At 43.9% G+C, this 17273-nt stretch overlaps 1 protein-coding gene across 1 annotated transcript; it reads right to left on the bottom strand.

Moving 5' to 3' along the window:
* Nucleotides 1-204: 204 nt before the first annotated feature.
* gxylt2 (glucoside xylosyltransferase 2) lies at nucleotides 205-16474 on the bottom strand. The gene is made up of 7 exons (XM_089009717.1): nucleotides 16057-16474; nucleotides 8596-8782; nucleotides 6683-6814; nucleotides 4812-5063; nucleotides 4453-4576; nucleotides 2828-3000; nucleotides 205-1836 (listed from the first exon to the last, which is right to left on the bottom strand). Exons 1-7 carry the CDS (start codon nucleotides 16365-16367, stop codon nucleotides 1660-1662), a joined length of 1356 nt encoding a protein of 451 aa, XP_088865843.1. The 5' UTR covers nucleotides 16368-16474; the 3' UTR covers nucleotides 205-1659.
* Nucleotides 16475-17273: the final 799 nt, after the last annotated feature.

Here is a 17273-nt window from a genome sequence, read left to right on the forward strand (position 1 = left end):
GTTGGGTAGCCAAAGACAGACCGTCGCACGTTTCGCACAGTTCATACTCTGCACACCCTTGGTGATGCAACCTGCGCTTCTTTAGCAGGGCTTGCTTGTCGACTGGGTCTCCTATAGGTCCATATTTTTTTTTACTAATTTCGATATTGGTTGATGGACTGCGTTTTTTCATTTGCATTCCAATAAATCACATAACTGAGGCTCTTTGCGTTACATTGTTTTATTCAAAAACATGGTTGCGCTGTCCAACTATGATCAGGTTCCAGTTGAAATGATTTAATATAATTTGTCCATGGTGAGACAAATAAAGGTTGTCTTATCTTCTGCCGTACTGCCTATCATCACATCACAGCGACAATTCAGCACAACAAATAAAACAAAGAGACACCTTTTCAAAGACACGTATGCCAGGAGTTCATTTGGTTGACAGTAAACATGATAGACAACATTCATAGGACATATAACCACTGCCACAGTTCAATTTTGGTTTTGATCCATTTGGACAGAGTGCCACTCGTGCATTGACGCATCCATTTCCACACAGCTTATCCCGTTCAGCCTTGTGGGGAGCAGGTGAAAAAAAAATCCCAAGACAAGTAAAAAAAAAAAAAAAACAGGGTGTTTATCTTATCTGGGTCAATTTTTCATCCTGATCAGAAACATAATCATGAAAGTGCATTCCAATATATTCCACATGTAACACCAACTCTGTCTCCATTTGAGCTACAGTTTAATACTTTTGGTTCAGACAACGGCCACCAACCACAAGGGTGAGGCCAGCCCATTGCCAGGGCTTGTATAATATGGTACCAGGCAGCGTAATAAAATTCCAAAAAGTGCAGTCTTATTTATATTCATCGAATGTTTTCATTTCTCCTTTCATTTGTCAGTTTTTTTTCATGACTGTTTTTCTGTGCGAGATTGCCATTGTTGGTTGTCATTCTGAATCACTTTGAGACATCATTTTGGATCAAAGTCAAGGAAAGAATGTCCTGAATTGCCCACATATGCACAAAAAAACATTGCTTACATTTCCAGCATCCAAACATTGCAAAGTAGTGCGAACCAAAATATTTGTCAGTATCGTGCTTTCCAGTCACCGTCATATGGGACCACCGTATTGCGCACCTGCGTATCTGCAGTGATACCATTTTTTTGCGTTGTTGAATGTAATAGATTTTAGTTTGTTAAGTGGTTTACGTAACCCACAGGCTTTACATTTGATGTATTGGTTTTTTGTACAACATTCACAGTATAATGCAGGGTTCACCGCAGCGCAGGAAAACCTTCAAAATTTCAAAAGTGGATAGTTTTAATGAGCAGGAAAACAACTTTGTACCCACCAGTCAGGTGCAATTAACTGAGATTAATTCAATATATATATATATATATATTTTTTATATATATATTTTAAGTATTTTCTATTTAATATATTTTTTTGGGGCACGTGTAAACAAAGGTTGTGCATGATAAAGGTATAATCATTCGTCAGAAGCGATTCGACCACATCACTGTCAAGAAAACCGAACATGACAATATTAGAACGGTCACAACCGTGCTTTTGATTCTTCCCGTTGATAGAAACGATTTCGGAAATATCATCGCTTTCGTACTGAAATTCCTGCAGTCACATTCACAGGAAGTCAATTTGACCATAAGTCAGTTGCGTGGCCTGATATGTTGGATTACATTCTCCTCAAAGACCTTCCTCATGGTCTTTTCGATCTGCTTGAGGAAGACTTGTGGGATCCGTCCGCACAGGGTGTTCACAGTGTCCAGGAATTTGGCTTGGATGGGATAAAACAGCGATTGGAACATGTTGTCCTCAAAGGGGAACTGGAACAATATCACACTGTGTTACTTTTCATCAGCAAAACAGTTTCTTTTAATTAATACCACACACAAATATGTTACTTACAGATTGCATCAGCATGACTGAATTGCTACTTGGCACTAATTACCAGACTACAAGTGTCTTATCTCAGCAGGGCACAAGGAAATAACACTCCAGTCACAGAAACATGTTTTTAATGTAAGCGGAAGAAGGTTGCATCACGCTACCGTGTACAGTCAAACCTGGGTTTGTGAACGTTTTGGTTATCGATCAAGTCAGTCTTTGACCAAAAAGTTCGCGTTTTTTAATGCTTGGGTTTACAACTGATAATGGGTTCTTGATCAAACTGAGCGCACCTGAATGCACCACTCCACTCCCCTCCGCTTCATTATACTGGAGGTCACTTCCTGGTGTCTCATCTTGACCGACGCATTATCCAGTTGTCACGTTCCATTGTGAGCACGCGTGTTAGCATTGATGAGAATGGGAAATGTTGTTTCGGTTTTCGAACAAGTTCCTGTAACAGATTATGGTCAAAAACCCAGGTTTGACTGTATATGGTTAGCAGCTTAGATCAAAGAAATTTTATTTTATTTTGTCATGCATGCGAGAACGTGTTGGACTCGAAATTGCCGGAGTAAAAACAACAAATTACAAATTATTGTACCATAGATAGAGAAACTGAGCTCACATGATATATCTGTTTGTTTTGAAAAAGGCTGAGTACAATAATTATCTATACAATTAAATGGGAGTAAGGCTTGGCGAAGGGGATGCTACCATAAAATTAAGCAGATGGATACCCATTAAAAGGTTGAATAGCATCAACTAGAAACTAATTTCAATAAAACAAATTACCTGAATATTAAAATTCCGCGCCAGTGTTGTCTGACTCTGTGACTGCTTCTGTTTTGGGTCTTTTGTTCACGGTGATGCGCTTTTGGGCGCATTTGGGGTTCCAAGAGTAAAACGGTGACAGTCAAAGATACTCACATCACGAATTCCGTCATAAACCACTTTGAAGGCTGGCTGCTTGTCATCATGATAGACTCCACGGTTGCCGTGGAGGATGGCCACGCCGTCCTCTTCAGCTCCTTTGCAGTTGCTCCCATACATACAGTGATCGGACCTGTAGTTCCACTGGCAAGGGAAGATCAATAGACACTCTGGAAAGATAAAATGAAAATTGTGATCCTCCAGGAGAGTTTGTCAGAGACATTTGTCACCAGCGAAGTTTAATTATTTGAAGCGGTGTGTATCATATTTTCCGGTGTATAAGGCGCACCGGAGTACAGTGGTACCTCGGTTCTCGAACGCCTCACTGTTCGAACAAATCGGTGTTCGAACAAAAAAATTGAGATATTCCTGCTTCGGCGTTCGAACATCAATCGGTGTTCGAACGGCAATACGACGCGTGAGTGCGTACGCGAGGGTGGGGAGAACTGAGCGGCGCACGGGTGTATCGCTCTGTTCGTGACCAACTGTTGTCGCTAGCGGACGTGCTGCGTTTTGCTTTAGCTTTTAATATAGGTGTACGAAGAGTTTTAGCCCCTAATCATGCCTCCAAAGAAAAAGTGCTGCTTAAAGTGACAAAAGAAAAGTAGTGCGTACAACTATTGCATTTAAGAAAGAAATAATCGCAAAATATGAAGGTGTGCGAGTGTCTGATCTGGCGAGGGAATACAGCATGGCGAAATCTACGATCAGTACGATATTAAAGATTAAGGAGGCTGTGAAATCTAGTGATGTTGCTGTGGGAGTGAAAGCAAGTGTCATTGGATAGATATTTTAAGAGAAAAGAACATCCTGTAGCCGAGTCATCCGAAGCGGTCACGTTCCGAGCGAGAGTGACGGCAGATGACTCGGCGGAACGTAGTGGAATGTTTGGGATCCCAAAACAGACACGTACTAACCAAGCAGGATGTTTATTCATAAATAAAAGAAAACACGGAGAGTAAGAAGGCCGGGGGTGATCCGACCCGCTTACTACGCCAAAAAGCAAATGGCACACGAGGGTGCAAAATTACGCAATCCCGGAAGATGACATAAATTTACGGGACGCGGGGAAAATACCTCGGACCAGATACACTTGCGCATCGAAGGAAGAGTCCAGGTACGGTGGCGAGTTGAGTAAATCATCCGGCATTGGCGAGGTGATCGCGAACCGTATAAATGCCCCGTGTCCGTGATTAGAGAATGACAGCAGGTGGCGAACGGCCGGGAGAGGCAGCCCCAATGAATGGTGTCCTTTCAAACATTTTCCATATACAAGGCGCACCGGACTACAAGACGCACTTTCAATAAATAAAATGTTTTCCAAAGACAATATAAAACAACATAAAAGTGTTCCACACCACATTATACAGTAATGTGCTACAGTAGAGGCTTGGGTTACGCAATACTTCTTCTACAGTGGGGGATTCGGGGAAGGGGGTGGTCGTTGGCTGCTGACAGTGTTTGCGAGACCTGGTGTGGCTGAATGTGACTTTATATACAGTATAAGGTGCAAGCATTATAAAGCGCAAGGTCATTTTTTGGAAGAATATAAAGGCTTTTGGGTGCGTCTTATACACCTGAAAATATAATAATTATTTTATGTTGCAATGACGTGACTCTACCTGGGTTGTAGTGAAAGATAATGTTGAGGAGGTCCTGATCTCCCCATGTGATGTGGTTCTTGTACTTTTGATAAAGTGGTTGTAAAAGGTCCTCCCAGGAAAGGCCACCGGCAATCATGCTGTTCTGAAATGTCAACAGAGTCCAATTGCCTCAAAGTAAATCATCAAAGCATGAGGAACATTTGCATTCCGGCTACCAGTAGCAAATTGATGTGTTGTTAAAGCGCGTTGTGAGATAAAACACAGCCGTGATGCTAGCATAATCACAGGGCTTCGAGGCGACCACTGAAAACCAACAAAATGACATTTAGACTACCGAAAACGCTTTCAGTGTCGAGAAGATCATATTTGGGCCGAACCTTGAACAATGTGCCACGGATCCTTGTGAGATTCATCAGCATGACACCCGAATTGACCCCCGAAACGCCGTAGAAAGGATGACGCGCAAAACGGCTGTACCAGCCGATTTTGGGGACTTCGTTCTCCGGAGCCATCGCTGCTAGCTGCGTGCTGTTGAAGGACTTGAGCATTCTCCAGATATCGTCCATGGGGCGCAGGAACAGGACATCAGTGTCCACGTACAGCAACGAATCGACGTCCTTCAGGATGACCTGCGGCGTATTTATACTGAGTAAAAATTTATGAACTACCAACGTGTAAACATCAGTGTGGAAGATTTTGCTGAGCTATATTCATCTGAAGCAACTCCTTTTATGATACATGGGCATTCACCGCGGCTTTTGAGAGGCATCTTCATGAAAATGATAAATGAGCCAATATTTTGCACTTCTTACTGAGCAAAACAAAATATTCCCACCAGCTATAACGCAGTGCAGATGTGAGCGCCCATAGCGCAGGTGTTAAAGTCAAGGCCTTGGGGACAAATCTGGCCTGCCACATCATTTTATTCAGCCCGCAAAAGCAAATCAGACTTGTGAAATTCCATGTTCAGCGATCAAACGAGCGAGCTAGCTATCTCTCTTTCTATTCAGCTAGCTGGCTAATCCCTTACGTCACTGATGTGAAAGTCAAGGCCCGAGGGCCAAATGTGGCCCGCCACTTATTTTTATTCAGCCTGCGAAAGCAAATCATGTATGTCAAGCGCCATGATACTTGCTAAAGTCCGAACCAAAATTTCAATTTGTCCCATGTAAACCACAATAACAGTCATTATTTTTGACGTGAGATTTGAAAACAAATTAGTCATTAATTTGTTGGGGATGCAACGTTCTAATGGCCTCACTAAATTCATAATGGCGCCCGAGAGGAAATCATAACTACAATGTGGCCCGCGGTAAAAAATGAGTTTGACATCCTCGGCCTATAGTATTAGCTTGTGTTAGCAAAATTGTCCTTGATTGACAAGTATGAATTAAAATCAAGAGGAAGTCATGGCTCTTTGTATGATTTATGATCCACCAGTTACAGTGGCGATAGACCACTGTGAATTTTGGAAACTCAAAACGTTGGCTGGTATATCAGGTGCAAAGTTTTAAGTTGTAATTATAAGTGTCACCACTCGATGGCAGACCTTGCTCCAGTGCGCTGCATCGGATAAACAAACAAACGCAGACAGTGACTGAATTGGACAAACGTATCCTGTGCAATTGATGAGTTGTAGTTCTCGTGTAACGTGAGCCGAATGTGTTGCCTAAATGATGATAAGCAACGTGTTAGCATTTCAAAAGTGTTCTATTTTTTTAATTTTGCATTAAGCAAACCTAATCCATTAGGTCTTATTCTGCTTCAATTGCCTTTGAAACGACTGAGTATGTGATTTGTATTCATTTATTTATTTATTTGACATAAATCCTCCCAAAATCTATAACGTTCATGATTAGGCTTTCCTGATTAAGTGTGTAAATGGCAATATAGTCTATCGACTCATTTGCAGGAAGAGGGAAAACAGTGATGGATTTGTCCGCCTAGCAATATATTCATTATGCCATGGCGTTATTTCAGCGAACACCAACTGAACGGGAAAATCAATACGCTGCGCAGTTTCCCCACTTCACTGAATGACTGAATCCAGTCCCATGAGACAGTTCATTTAAATTGAAAAAAAAATCAATCATTGAATCTGCAGACAACGTGCAATCTTATCAATAAGCAGAGAAGGAATTGTTAGTGATGAGCGCTGTGTCATCAAAAGACCATTTAGTGATAATGATTGAAATCACATAATGGCAGGTGTAATAAAAAGCCGACAACATATGTGTTACAGCCTTACAGGAAGAAAAAGTCTCTGAGCGGCACAGGGCTTGAAGAGCTTCTTCCATTCGTCTGCGTTCCCCACGGAGAAGGTGATCGGGTACAGCTGGTACTTGAACTTGGCTGAGATAAATCCAGGCCACTGGCGGAACTGGAACACACAAAATGTCTTCCTCCATTTATTTATTTATTATTATTTTTGCATTAATTTATATATGCATTTATTATTATTCGCTTATTTATCCATCCATCCATTTTCCATACCGCTTATTCCGCATTAGGGTCGCGGGGGGTGCTGGAGCCAATCCCAGCTGTCTTCGGGCACAAGGCGGGGGACACCCTAAATTGGTTGCCAGCCAATCACAAAGACAAACAACAGTCACTCTCACACCTTCGGACAATTTGGAGTGTTCAATCTGCCTGCCATGCATGTTTTTGGAATGTGGGAGGAAACCGGAGGACCCGGAGAAAACCCACGCGGGCCCGGGGAGAACATGCAAACTCCACACAGGGAGGCCGGAGTGGGACGTGAACCGGCGACCTCTGCACAGTAAAGCCGGCGTGCCAACCACTCGACTACCGGGTGTCATGATCTGGTTGGCGACCAACGGGGGGCGCTGTCGGCCCCGCCTGCACCTGCACAGGTGCTGGTCGTCCCGATCAGATTGGCGACCAGCGGGTAGCGACGTCAGCCCTGCCAGCAGCCTCGCAGGTGCTGGTCGTTATAATCAATGACACTTAAAAGGACACCTGGCACGATCATCCGGTGCCGATTCATTGTTTGTTTGCTGCTTGGTTGCTGCATGCATCGTGTACGTGTTTGTTTGCTGCTTGGTTGCAGCATGCATGTACGTGTTTGTTTAACCTTGGCGGGCTTTTACTTTTGGTCTTCTTTTGCTACTTTGTATTTTTTCCATTCAGATCATTTTGATGTTTTACATTTTGTTCCTGCTGACTCTATTTTAATACAATTTGTCAAACAACCTCCTGCTCCCTCCTGCCTGCTTTTTGGGATCCGAACCCGCCATCACCACCTCGCAAAACGTGACACCGGGCCGCTTATTTATTCATATTTATTTAGTTGTTCATTTATGTACTTAGTTATTTGTGCATTTGTTATCTATCTATTATCTCTCACTATCAAACACGCTTTTTCCATGAAAAACAACGGGTCAAGAAATATATAGGTGTACTGTACCTGTGCATCACCAGAATTGTACCTCAGTTTTTCTAGGCCATCTTGCCACTGAATAAGCGATAACGGCTGCTATTCTCAAGGGATGATGTTCTATTTTGAAGATGAATTTCAAGTCTGTCTGCAATCATGTTGGTCCATTGTAGAGAGGCATGTCCCAAAACCTTTGTCACTATTAAGCACAGAATCCTTTCTGCCTTCTCCTGCAAGGTGACTTTGAAATGATGCACAGTGCTGGAGCGTGGCAGTGATAGATTGCACCCAAGTGCGGAAATAAAAGGGTGATGTGTCATTATTAGGACCATTGAAAGCATTGTTAAAAATGCTCTGAACTTCATGTCATATATTACTGTGCGGGGGTGAATGTTTGCTACCCTACCCGCAAGGTTATTAGACCAAAGGGGGAAAAATATGGTTTGACTATTTTTGGCTATGTTTCTCTGGAAAGCCATGTCCAAGTGTGTGTCCAAGTGTGTGCATGTGTGTGTGTGTGTGTGTGTGTGTGTGTGTGTGTGTGTGTGTGTGTGTGTGTGTGTGTGTGTGTGTGTGTGTGTGTGTGAACAGTAGGTGCGGTACATTAAAAAAAAAAGAAGAAATACAGTAAATAAATACATAAATTTGAAAGTAAAGAAATATAATACATAAATATACTGTATATTACACACAGCCCAATAAATATTAGATATTATTTTTTTATGTATTGGGTTGTGTGTAATATATTGCGAGAGTCATCGTACCTTTTCTTGAAACTGTGGGAACAAAAGGTCCTCAGCAAAAATGTGAACTTTGATCTTCTTCTGGCTGAACAGGACAGCCGATTTTACGAGCGTTAAGGCCTCCTCCAGACGACTCCCGCACGCCACCGTGGCCAAGTGCATGAATTCCTCAACTCGGGCCCGCCTGCCCACAGCCCGTCCTGTTTTGCTAACAATAGACAAATACAGTCAAAGGAGAGGAATGAAGATCACTCGCAGTAAGATGGAATATATGTGTGTGAATGAGAGGGAGCCAAGTACAAGAGTGATGATACAGGGAGAAGAGATAAAGAAGGTGGAGGATTTTAAGTACTTGGGGTCAACTGTCCAGAGCAATGAAGAGTGTGGAAAAGAGGTAAAAAAGCGTGTCCAGGCAGGCTGGAACGGCTGGAGAAAAATGTTAGGTGTGATGTGTGATAGAAGGGTTTCAGCGAGAATAAAAGGAAAAGTGTATAAAATGATGGTGAAACCAGCCATGATGTTTGGACTGGAGACAGTGCCACTGAAGAAAAGACAGGAAGCAGAGCTGGAGGTAGCAGAGATGAAGATGTTGAGGTTTTCTTTGAGAGTGACCAGGTTGGATAGGATCAGGAACGAATATATCAAAGGGACAACTCATATTAGAGGTTTTGGAGAGAAAGTCAGAGAGGCCAGACAGAGATGGTTTGGACATGTCCAGAGGAGAGAGAGTGGGAGGAGGATGCTGAGCCTTGAACTGCCAGGCAGGAGACAGAAAGAAAGACCTAAGAGGAGGTTTATGGATATTGTCAAAGAGGACATGAAGGTAGCTGGTGTGAGTGAAGAGGATGCACAAAACCGGGTTAGCTGGAAGACAATGATTCACTGTGGTCACACGCTCCCTAGTAATGTTCCTGGTTTTGTCATTTTCATTTGTTTTTTGCGATCCTACGCGACTCAGTTACACGAGGGAAGAGTTACTGAGCATCGGGGAATCCACTCTTGGACTATTTTCACCGACACACCAAAATCTACATGGTTTTTCGGGGCTGCTCGCGAGCGGCGTAGCAGCTCTGTACGGAGCTTTGAGACGCCGACGTAGGAGGGGGAAGCGAGCCGGCGTTCTCGTCAAGCTTCGGCAGCGTGGATTTCGAACGCCGCTCCCATCGATCCACCTCGCTAATCTACGCTCACTACCAAACAAGATGGACGAACTTCTGCTTCTCACAAAGACCAATAAAACGTTTGCCCACTCTGCTGCGCTGTGCTTCACTGAGACTTGGCTCAGTGACCGCCACCCGGATTCCGAGCTACACATACCCGGATTCCATCTCCTTCGGGCCGACCGTCACACGGAGCAATCGGGGAAATCCAAAGGCGGTGGACTATGCTTCTACATCAACGAAGAATGGTGCACCGATGTCACGAAGCTCGACTCACACTGCAGCCCTGGTTTGGAATCGCTGTCTCTCAACTGCAAGCCATTCTACTCGCCACGTGAGTTCGCTTCCTTTATTCCCGTTGCCGTGTACATCGCGCCACAAGCTAATGCTAACGCGTGTATACAAACGCTAGCGGACCATGTAAACCATCTCGAACTAAAATATCCAGAATCACCCCTGATCATTTTGGGCGATTTTAACCAAACACGTCTAAACGGCGAACTTCCCAAATATAAGCAGCATATTGACTGTTTCACCAGAGGAGAAAACATTCTAGATCATTGTTACACAGCACTCAAAGGCGCATACCGGTCTGTTGCGCATGCAGCATTGGGTCTTTCTGACCACTACTTAATCCACTTAATTCCCACATACAAACAGAAACTCAAATGTGTAAAACCGGTAGTCAAGACAGTTAAAACATGGACAGATGAAGCAAAGTTATCGCTACAAGAATGCTTAGACTGCACTGATTGGAGCGTCTTTGAAACTTCAACGGGCACATTGGATGAATACACAGACACATCATACATCAGTTTCTGTGAGGACATGTGTGTACCAACAAAGTCCTTCCGCTCATTCAACAACAACAAGCCATGGTTCACTCCCAAACTCAGGCAGCTTAGGAAAGAGAAAGAATCCGCATTTAAAAGCGGCGATCGAGCAGTTTACAAACTCGCCCGAAACAGGCTGACGAAGGAAATTAACATCGCAAAGAAAAGTTATGCGGAGATGCTTAACAAACAGTTCTCCGCTAACGACTCTGCATCGGTGTGGAATGGCCTGAAAGCAATAACAAATTATCGTTTACCTTCCCCCCAAGCAGTGTACAACAATGGTATGGCTGATGAGTTAAATACATACTTTTGCCGATTTGAAAAGGACACCCCCATTTCCCTGGTCTGCCCACCATTACCAGAAACTACCGTATCTCCGCCCTCTGCCCTACAGATCCACGAACTGGACGTTAGACGGCTCTTCAAGCAGCAGCAGATCAAGAAAGCTGCAGGACCTGACAGAGTGTCCCCCTCCTGCCTGAGAGTCTGCGCTGACCAGCTGGCTCCGGTCTTCACACAAATCTTCAAAAGATCCCTGGAGCAGTGTGAAGTCCCATCCTGCTTCAAACAGTCTACTATCGTCCCAGTTCCAAAGAAACCAGCACCCTCGGGATTGAACGACTATAGACCTGTTGCTCTGACGTCTGTGGTCATGAAGTCCTTTGAACGCCTCATGCTGAACCACCTAACGAACATCACCGGACCTCTGCTAGATCCTCTTCAGTTTGCCTACCGGGCAAACAGGTCTGTGGAGGATGCAGTCAACATCGGACTGCACCACATCCTCGACCACCTCGACAACACAGGAACCTACGCAAGGATCCTGTTTGTGGACTACAGCTCTGCGTTCAATACCATCATCCCAGAACTCCTCATCCCCAAACTTCTCCAGCTTGGTGTGTCCCCCACGATCTGCCAGTGGACCCTCAGCTTCCTGACAGGACGGACACAACAGGTCAGACTGGGAAATATATCATCCACAACACGAACCACGAGCACTGGAGCCCCGCAGGGATGCGTCCTCTCTCCATTGCTCTTCTCTCTCTACACGAACGACTGCACCTCAACGCACCCAGCTGTCAAATTCATAAAGTTCGCAGACGACACCACGGTCATCGGTCTCATCAAAGACGGCGACGAGTCTGCGTACCGACAACAAGTGGAGCAGCTGGAGCTCTGGTGCAGCCGTCACAACCTGGAGCTGAACACGCTCAAGACAGTTGAGATGATTGTGGACTTCAGGAAACATCCATCACCACAGCTACCCCTCACACTATCCAACTGCCTTGTGTCAACCGTTGAGACCTTCAAGTTCCTGGGAATCACAGTCTCCCAGGACATGAAGTGGGAGGTCAACACCAACTCTATCCTGAAAAAGGACCAACAGAGAATGTACTTCCTGAGGCTGCTAAAGAAGCATGGCCTGCCACAGGAGGTGCTGCAACATTTCTACACGGCTGTCATCGAATCCATCCTGTGTTCTTCCATCACCGTTTGGTTCGGGGCCGCCACAAAAATGGACAAAATCCGACTTCAACGGACAGTTAGGACGGCGGAAAAAATCATTGGCACCGCCCTACCCACTCTCGAGGACTTGCACACTGCAAGAATCCAAACTAGGGCGCGGAAAATCCGACTGGACCCTCCGCACCCTGCCCACCACCTTTTCCAGCTACTCCCCTCAAGCAGGCGCTACCGATCCATGCGCACCAAATCCAGCAAACATTTAAACAGCTTCCTCCCCCAAGCCATTAACTCTTTGAACTCTTTCAACAGTAGCCAAAATGGAACTGTATAGTGCCACTTAGCAGTTTTTTTGACAACGATACTAGTGCAGCGTGTTCTACCGGAAACAAATTCCTTGTGTGTTCTCCATACTTGGCAATAAAGATGATTCTGATTCTGAAAAGAAGAAGACATATAAAGTCAAACCTCGGTTTTCCAACGTCTCGGTCTCGAGCAATTCAGTTTTCAACCAAACATGTATGTTTTATGCCTCAGTTTGCAACCGAAAATGGGTTCTCAACCAAACTGAGTGCACCTGAAAACACCATTCGACTCCCGTCCGCTTCCTTACACGTCACTTCTTCATGTCGCTTCTCTGTGACCAATGCATTACACTCGTGTCACGTTCCGTTGTGAGCAGCCGTGTTTGTATTATTCAAGCACGATAACAATTTTTTTAAGCAGACATTTATTACATTGATTATAATGGGAAATGTTTTGGTTTTTGACCAAATTGGTTCATGAACAAGTTTCTAGAATGGATTATGGTCGAAAACCCAGGTTTGACTGTAGATGAGAAGGTCATGTCATATTCATCTTGCTTTTTTCTGCATTTTGTTTTCATCTTTCTTTTCTCTCTGTCACTGTTCATTTTCTTAATTTTTTCCTACACCACTCACAATTGTTTTGATGCGAATCCACATTAGCCAAGGGAAGTCGTGGCTTGGGTCAAGTGGAAATTATCGGACTTGAGAAAACAGAAATGTTTGTCAATAAAGCTGACTTTGACTTGATATTGCCAGGAAACGCCGCCCGCTCACTTTGCGAGATCAAACATAAATCCATGTGAGAAACACACGTAGGTGATATGAAAATACAATCTTCAACACTTTGTGTATCCATATATGGCTTTTGAGCTAGAATTAACCTCTTTGGGAAATCTTCTCATCAAAAATATTTGTCTTAAAATTGTACGTTTTATTCAGGAAGATAATAAAGATTTCAAATGATTTGACTCGGCGCTCTGTTTGTGTACCTCAACCACAAAAGTCATTCGTTTTCTAAAACCCATTTTTTATTTTCCTTTCACGGCGTCGAATGACACCTCCTCCACCCCATTTCCCCTTATCAGTGGTGAGCACACACAGAGGAGTGTGGCTTCCGGGTGGACTCAAAGGTCCTTTCTCCCTGAAACGCCTTGATGGCTTTTATCTCAGCAGTAGCGTCTCCAACCCACGGTCTCCGCTTTCGGGGGAGAATACATATTGCCCGACGGCAAAGTAAGAGTCTGGGAAGGGGGCTTTTTAGGGTGCCTATAGCTGATACCGTTATGTAAGAAGGCGGTGAGGGTAGGGGAGAAGCTATGAGAGGTATATTTCAATGACGCCACCCTTATACACCACCCTTATACTTCTCAAATGGACAAACTCTGAGCGGATGCAGCGCGATTTCCTCTAACCAAATGTAGCTGACAACATTGCACTCGCACACCCAGGGTCATATTGAATTCCTTAATCGGCACAATCTGTTGACATGGATGCCTTGGAGTAGATGATTTGGGGTTGGACTAAACAGTGCCGGAAAGGCATGAATTTAACAACATGTTTCATAGTGTAAAAACAACAAATTAAGCTTAAATAAGCTTAAAACAAAAAAAAACATTTTGATTTGTTGGATTTTTCTGTCTTTTTTTTAATCATACCCAAAATCCATTTGTGCCTCACATTTGTTCTCTATCATTAAGTCAATTATCAAGGTAACATATTGTAATTCTCGTCTTTTGCACAGTCATACTGGAACTGCCAAGTCATCAGGGACAGTCTTGTAACTGTCCAGAAATGTAAATATTCATCCTGTAGAATGACACCTGAAGGTGTGATACAAAGGAGTTGAACATGTGTTGAACAATAACATGCAGTGTAACAAAATTTCAAAGGGAGTCTACCCTGATGTTGGCTCACAGAAGAGTTGTGCTCGTTTTAGAAATGGGATTTTTGTAGTCTTTTTTGATTATGGAATTGTAGCTTTAAATAGTCTTTGTTTCTTTTTTGCCCTTTTGCAACATAATGTCATTCTCAAAGGAAAAAACACATTTACGTATTGCCCCCCCCCCCCTTAATGCAGTTCGGCGCAGGACGGATACATCGATAGTACGGTTATATCAAGCAGCTGCAGGGGGTTGTCCTCTGCTCCCCCCAACCTGAGAAGGGGCCTATCATAGCAGAGTCCGGCACCACCATGTCTGGACAGTAGGCATATATATCGGGCCTAAACTACCAGTAAGACTTTAGTTTGCTGACGAAGTTTCTTGGATAAGAAGCGAAACGTCCAACACCTTCAAAGAAGTACAGATGACTGCTGAAGAAAACTTTTCATCGATTGACCACTCCTATTCGACTGAGAGCTTACACCAGGGGTCGGGAACCTATGGCTCGCGAGCCATATATGGCTCTTTTGATGATTGCATATGGCTCGCCGATAAATATTACATATTATAATACATGTTGTCGTTTTTTTCGTCGTTCATTTCCCTTTGGGGCTGCAGTTGGCGGAAAGCGCAATTTTGATTGGATGACACTGACCTAGAATGGCCGAAAGCGCCATGTTGATTGGATGATAGTGGCCGTCATGTTGAAACAGGTAAACACCCGTTTAAATGAGCCCAACTTGTGCACTTCAGCCTGAATGCACCGCATTAGAGGAGAGAAAATGTTCTGATTCTAATTTGCAATGAAACAATACCATCGATGAAACAGTCGAATGTCAGTGACATTTTAACAAGCCCCATGTTAACGTTAGCATCGACATACTTCTGCGAGAAGTAGATTGCAAATAGCAAGTGTGGAAGCTTATGAGCCGTGTGCAGGCTCGCTAGCAGTAACTTCGCCTCTGGACCGGCAAATTGAATTTCATTCCGATCGTTTTCCTGGATTTTTACCAAACACGAGGAACGGAAAACCATCCATGTTAACGGTGAGTACTATCACAAAGTTATTTTAAATAATACATTCTGATATTTTGTTGAAAAGTGGCCGCGCGCGCGCACGCGAGCGTTTGTATGTGCGCGCGCGTGCGTGTGGCTCTCACTGAAAAACATTTCTAAATATTTTACTTTTATGGCTCTCTTAGTCAAAAAGGTTCCCGACCCCTGGCTTACACAGACGCTTCCCCCTCTCATTAATTTTCCATTCTCGTCGGATGCTACAGCTTCGTGTTTGCTTTCAACATTTAGCTTGTAGTAGACGTGCAAATTCCACCATGACGTCCCTAATCCACTGCTGACATGGATGCTTTGATCCTCTCCTCTTTCATCTAGAACTGCTTCATGTCATCACAAAAAGGGTACAGCAAGTCCTGAAGAATGAATGACTGTGTGTCTTTGTGTTGTCATATTTGTTATTTATTTTGTTTTGTTTTTCAGCGCGTGAACACGCAGCGGCTCCCCTCTCCTGGCAAATTGGCGTTTATTATGTTTGTTATGTTTGTTAAAGTCATTATAAGTGCCTAGCATGCTGGGTCCGAGAGGACAGTAATTTCATCTGTGCTGTATGTCATGCATATTAGCATATTTGACAATAAAGCTGACTTTGACTTTGATATTCAATTCCAACAGTGGGATTATTAGCGAGAGACATTTTGCGGCTAAAACCGTGTCAGTCCTCGCGGAACATTACAACCCCATTAGATTTTGAAATTGGTCAATGATATTGCATGCAAACGTGGAAGGGAGGATCGTTCGGAGAAAGAAAATCTGCTCGTACCTCTTTGCATTGACGCTGCCCTCTCGCTTTGTCACTTTCGGGGGTTTTCGTCCCTTAGGGAGATCTTCCTCCCCCGTCCTGGGAGATTTTCTCGCCAACTTTGGGCCAACATCGCGATCGCGCTCGACCGACGACGACGTGGAAGAGTTCCTGCCCTCCTCCGCCGCAACTTGTTTCAGCAGCCGGCCGTCCGCGACATTCCCTCCCCAAAAGTAGAGAAGTAGGAAAATTCCGAAACACAAGGCGATCACAACTACTTTGCAACGGATCCGCATAGCGAGAGCGACTTGATCCGGGTGGAAGGAGCACATCGGATTCTTTTCATGTTGTCTGCGGCTAAGGGAGAGTAACCGGAGTTGACGTTTTGTTGCGTATCTCCTCTTGGAATTCGTTGCTGCTTATGACGATGATGGAGAGCGGAGAGGACACTTTCTCACAGCCCATGGAGGGTTACACCACAGGGCGTGGTCTCTCCAGTTTTGCCATAAGTAATGGAATACGACCGCAACCATTTTAATGCCATTTAAAATTATTATTTTCAATCTTCTTTTCCTTTCGGCTTTTCCCTTCAAGGGGTCGACACAGCAAATCAGTGTACTCCATCTTTAGAGGTTTGATCCACATGTTTGTTTTGGCCAAGCTTTTACTTCGGATGCCCTTCCTGACACAACCCTCTGTATTTATCCGGGCTTGGGACCGGCACAAGAAGACTTATGTCCCTTTGTGGCTACAGAACAAGCGACTCGCTCAGTAAAAGGCTCCCAAACACAAAATGGTCATAGGCAGAGCAACATTCAAAAAAGCAAAAACTATACTCACCATTTGATGACAATGCTCTGATCTTACTGTGAAATGGGCATCTGGGTCAGTTCCCTCGTTGTCGTAGAGAAAAAGAACGGAAAACTCAGAATATGCCTGGATCCCAGAGATCTAAACAGAGCCATCAAGAGAGAACACTTCAAGCTACCTACTCGTGAAGAGATTATGGCACAGTTTTCAATAGACTTGTAATTAAGTATGTTCGCTAAACGAACCAAGACATAAATAAGTACTCTATGTTTTTGAATGATAACAACTCTCAATAATTCAAATGTATACTCATAATAGTAAAAGTTCCCGATTTTACAAATGAAATTCAGTAGGCTTTGTCCTGAATGCTATTGCTCGAATGGATGAAAATGAAATACAATGCATTATATATCGGCGTACTGTTTTCT

The sequence above is a fragment of the Hippocampus bargibanti genome, linkage group LG12 (assembly GCF_051943395.1).
Source record: "Hippocampus bargibanti isolate YZ-2025 linkage group LG12, ASM5194339v1, whole genome shotgun sequence".
NCBI classification, from domain to species: Eukaryota; Metazoa; Chordata; class Actinopteri; order Syngnathiformes; family Syngnathidae; genus Hippocampus; species Hippocampus bargibanti.

Coding starts and splice junctions, on each gene's coding strand:
- gxylt2 (XM_089009717.1), bottom strand. CDS start 16,367: ATGTGCTCCTTCCACCCGGATCAAGTCGCTCTCGCTATGCGGATCCGT. Junction 4,577..4,811: donor TCCGTGGCACATTGTTCAAG/GTTCGGCCCAAA, acceptor TTGACATTTCAG/AACAGCATGATTGCCGGTGG. Junction 3,001..4,452: donor TATCTTTCACTACAACCCAG/GTAGAGTCACGT, acceptor TTATCTTTCCAG/AGTGTCTATTGATCTTCCCT.